At 51.9% G+C, this 3,504-nt stretch overlaps 1 protein-coding gene across 1 annotated transcript in view; it reads right to left on the reverse strand.

Moving 5' to 3' along the window:
• Window positions 1–576: 576 nt before the first annotated feature.
• The window catches only part of si:ch211-180f4.1 (leucine-rich repeat neuronal protein 1), a 5,667-nt gene continuing 2,739 nt past the window's right edge, over window positions 577–3,504 (reverse strand). The window contains exons 8-11 of the mRNA XM_035656300.1: window positions 3,017–3,446; window positions 2,778–2,899; window positions 1,714–1,873; window positions 577–1,116 (exon numbers count right to left, since the gene is read on the reverse strand). Of these exons, the coding sequence (XP_035512193.1) occupies window positions 577–1,116; window positions 1,714–1,873; window positions 2,778–2,899; window positions 3,017–3,446 (1,252 nt within the window). The remainder of the gene's footprint in view (window positions 1,117–1,713; window positions 1,874–2,777; window positions 2,900–3,016; window positions 3,447–3,504) is intronic.

Genomic DNA, 3,504 nt, shown 5'->3' on the forward strand with positions numbered 1-3,504 from the left:
GTTTGCTCTCATGTTATTATTTATTTAAGCAATATTTCTTTTGAACCAACAAATTAAAACTATAATTTCTAATATTAAACAGTGTATAAACTCTAGAGCTATGTTCTATATGGAGTTGATCAGTAATTAGAAGCTGTCATACATTGACCGTTTACCATCCACTGTTTAGATCTTGTTGCTTTTTGAGATTTGAACCGGATGAAGGATTTTAGTCATCGGATGTCTGGATACAGGTTCGAAAGAAAACTTTAAAATATTTGTAAAGTTTGTTTCATAGAGGAAGGAAGTTAATCAATCTAAAAAATGTATGGATTATTGGAAAATTGATGAGAATGTGAAGGAGACAGGATTTATAATCAATGGGCTAAAACAGCAGAATGGTCCTTTAAGTGTGCATTTAATGCATGTTGAGAGCTGTTTTTTAACCACCTGTTCTGTTTCTACCAACACTTTGTCTGTCAGGCTCTTCACTGAGTCACCTCTCTCTTCCATCCATCCAGTTTCTCTTCGTTCCTTCCTCGTCCTCCCATAAACTCCCTCCAATGTCTGTCAGTTAAAACCTCCCCCTTCCTCCAGCTACCACATGTAAGTCTTTGTGGTGTCGATCTGACTCCCCCCTGCCTCCTCCGCCCTCCCTCCCACCTCCCTCTCTTCCTCCTCCTTGTCATCTTTGTCCTTCTCGGCCTCGCTGTCCCACAGCGTGATGAGTGGCGGGTACAGCTCGTTCAGGGGGATGGACGTGGCGTGCTGTATGTACTTCTTCAGCGAGTGGCCGCAGGACTTGTGCTGCTGCACGCGGCGGCCCATGTAGACAACCAGCAGCGCCATGATGGACAGAGCGAACATGGAGCCCATGACGGCCGCCAGGGCCACGCTGCTGCGCCGCGACACCACCATCTCCACCGAGAACCCCGCCTCTTTCGTGGTGACATTCAAACAGGAGGTGTGGACAGGAGAGGAGGGGGAAGAGGAGGGAGAGATGGGGGTGGGGGAGGAGCTGGGAGAGGAAGAGGGGGAGGTGAGGGAGGGAGGAGAGGAGGAGACAGTGAGGCAGACGTGGTACTCCGTGGCAGGAAGGAGGTGAGTCAGATTATACTCCTGAACATCAACAGGAACCTGCGAGGAGAGGGGGTGGAGATAAGTTACCATAGTTACAGAGTCATGACATCACTTCCTGTCTACCAGCTGTTATTACAGACAGTGAACTAACCACAGACACTGAACTGTCCCACTGTTATTACAAGATCAGTGAACTCACCACGAGACCACTGTCCCACTGTTATGTACAGACAGTGAACTAACCATCAGACACTGAACTGTTCCCACTGATATTACAGACATGTGAACTTCCACCACAGACACTGTCCCACTGTTATTACAGGACGTGAAACTCACCACAGGGAACTTGAACTGTCCCACTGTTATTACAGACAGTAACTAACCACAGACATGTTCCCAACTGTGAATTACAAGACAGTAAACTAACCACCAGACCAACTGTCCCATCTGTGAGTTACAGGGACAGTGAACCTCACCACAGGAACTGATACTGTTCCCACTGTTATTACAGACAGTTGAAATAACCACAGACACTAGTCCCACTGTATATTACAGACAGGAACTCATCCACAGACACTGCACTGTCCCACTGGTGACTACAGACCAGTAGACTCACCCAGAGACAGTGAACTCACCACAGACAGGTGTGCTCACCTTTGCGCTGTAGCTGATCTGAGGGGTTGTCGATGTGCACGGTGACTGAGCCAGCGGGGAAGAGGGAGGGGGGAGTCGCCTGCTGGTCAGACCGTCAGACGTACGGGCCCCCCGCTGGGATATAACTTCCCTCCAGCACCACCGACTGGGCGTGAACCAGCTGCACAAGGTAACAGGAAAAACAGGAAAATGTCTCATTACCTCTGAAAACATAACAAACAGATGGATGCAATATAGGAATTCTAATCGATATTATTATATTATTTTACCTTCGCCAGGACACCACCAGAGAGGCTGCAGGCGAGACCAATACCCAGCCATGGGCTTGCTCTCTGCTGGTCACCGCGTCCCACCGGTTCCCCACCGGACCACCAGCCCATCAGCCCTCTGGGAGTCACAAAACACCGATGACACTCTTCGTGGTCCGCGCTTCCATGTTTCCCGCCACACAGGTATACCGCCCCCAAAAACCACCTGAGAAGACAGACAGACAGAGAGGAGAGAGACAGACAGACAGAACAGAGAGAGAGACAGAGAGACAGACAAGAGAGACAGAGAGAGAGACAGAGAGACAGACAGACAGACAGACAGAGAGACAGAGAGAGAGAGAGAGAAAAACAGACAGAGAGACAAGAGAGACAGAGGAGAGAGAGGAGGAAGAGATCAGAGAGAGGAGGAGAGATGAGAGAGAGACAGACAAGAGAGAAGACAGGACAGAGAGACGAGGAAGACAGACGCGACAGACAGACAGAGAGAGAGAGAGAGGAGACAGACAGAAGAGAGACAGAGAGACAGGACAGAGAGACAGAGAGACAGACAGAGAACAGGAGAGAGACAGACAGACAGACAGAAAAGAGACAAGACGACGACAGACAGAGAGACATAGAGACAGACAGAGAGACAGAGAAGACAGACAGATGAGACAGAGGAGACAGGACACGAGATGAGACAGACGAAAGAGAGACAGACAGAGAGACAGACAGAGAAAGGTTAATATCTGAATGTCCATCAGCCCTCGTGCAGCTGCAGCGCCCCCCGCAGGCCCAGACTGACCAGCATCTGACGGTTCTGCGTGTTCGATCACTAACGCTCCGGGTTCCGACACTCGATGCTTCTTCTTCTTCCTTCTGCTCAGGCCACGCCCCTCCTCTGATATGATTGGTGCAGCCATCGCCTCCGAGCTCACCTGACCAGGAAGGAACAGAACAAACTGATTGTCGGAGTTTCCTTGAACACACCAGCAGCATTTTCGGGAAGCTCTTGAATGCATCACCTCTACGTCTACACTCATGACTCTGCCCACCTTGTCTCCAGTGGGCGTCACCCAGTAGAACTGGGGGGCGGGGTCAGCGTCTGCCCAGCACTCCAGTGTGATTGGCTGCCCGGCACTGACGTTGATGGCGGGGGGGAAGGCGTGAGGAGAGATGTGAGGCAAGCAGCTGTTGGTCCCGCCCCAGCCGCCGTCGGCCGCGCCCCACCCGACCGCCACCACCTCCTGCAGCTCCCGACCAACCAGGTGCGGCGGGGAGGAGCAGAGCGTGACGGAGGACTCCTGCATCTTGAGGTGTGATTGGTTGCCGAGGTGAGGCCCCCAGGAGGAGAGACAGTCACAGCGCAGCGGGTTGGAGTGCAGAGACACCTCCTCCAGGGAGGGGAGGGACGACAGGAGGTCCCCAGAGAGGAGGCTGAGCTGGTTACTGTGGAGGAGGAGAGTCCGCAGGGAGGACAGCTCGCTGAGGGGGGAGGAGGGGAGATTAGACCTCTTCCATCAGACAGACAGACAGGCAGACA

This window comes from Morone saxatilis, unplaced genomic scaffold (genome assembly GCF_004916995.1).
Source record: "Morone saxatilis isolate NCDOM2014 unplaced genomic scaffold, NCSU_SB_2.0 Contig15, whole genome shotgun sequence".
In the NCBI taxonomy this organism is placed as follows: Eukaryota; Metazoa; Chordata; class Actinopteri; family Moronidae; genus Morone; species Morone saxatilis.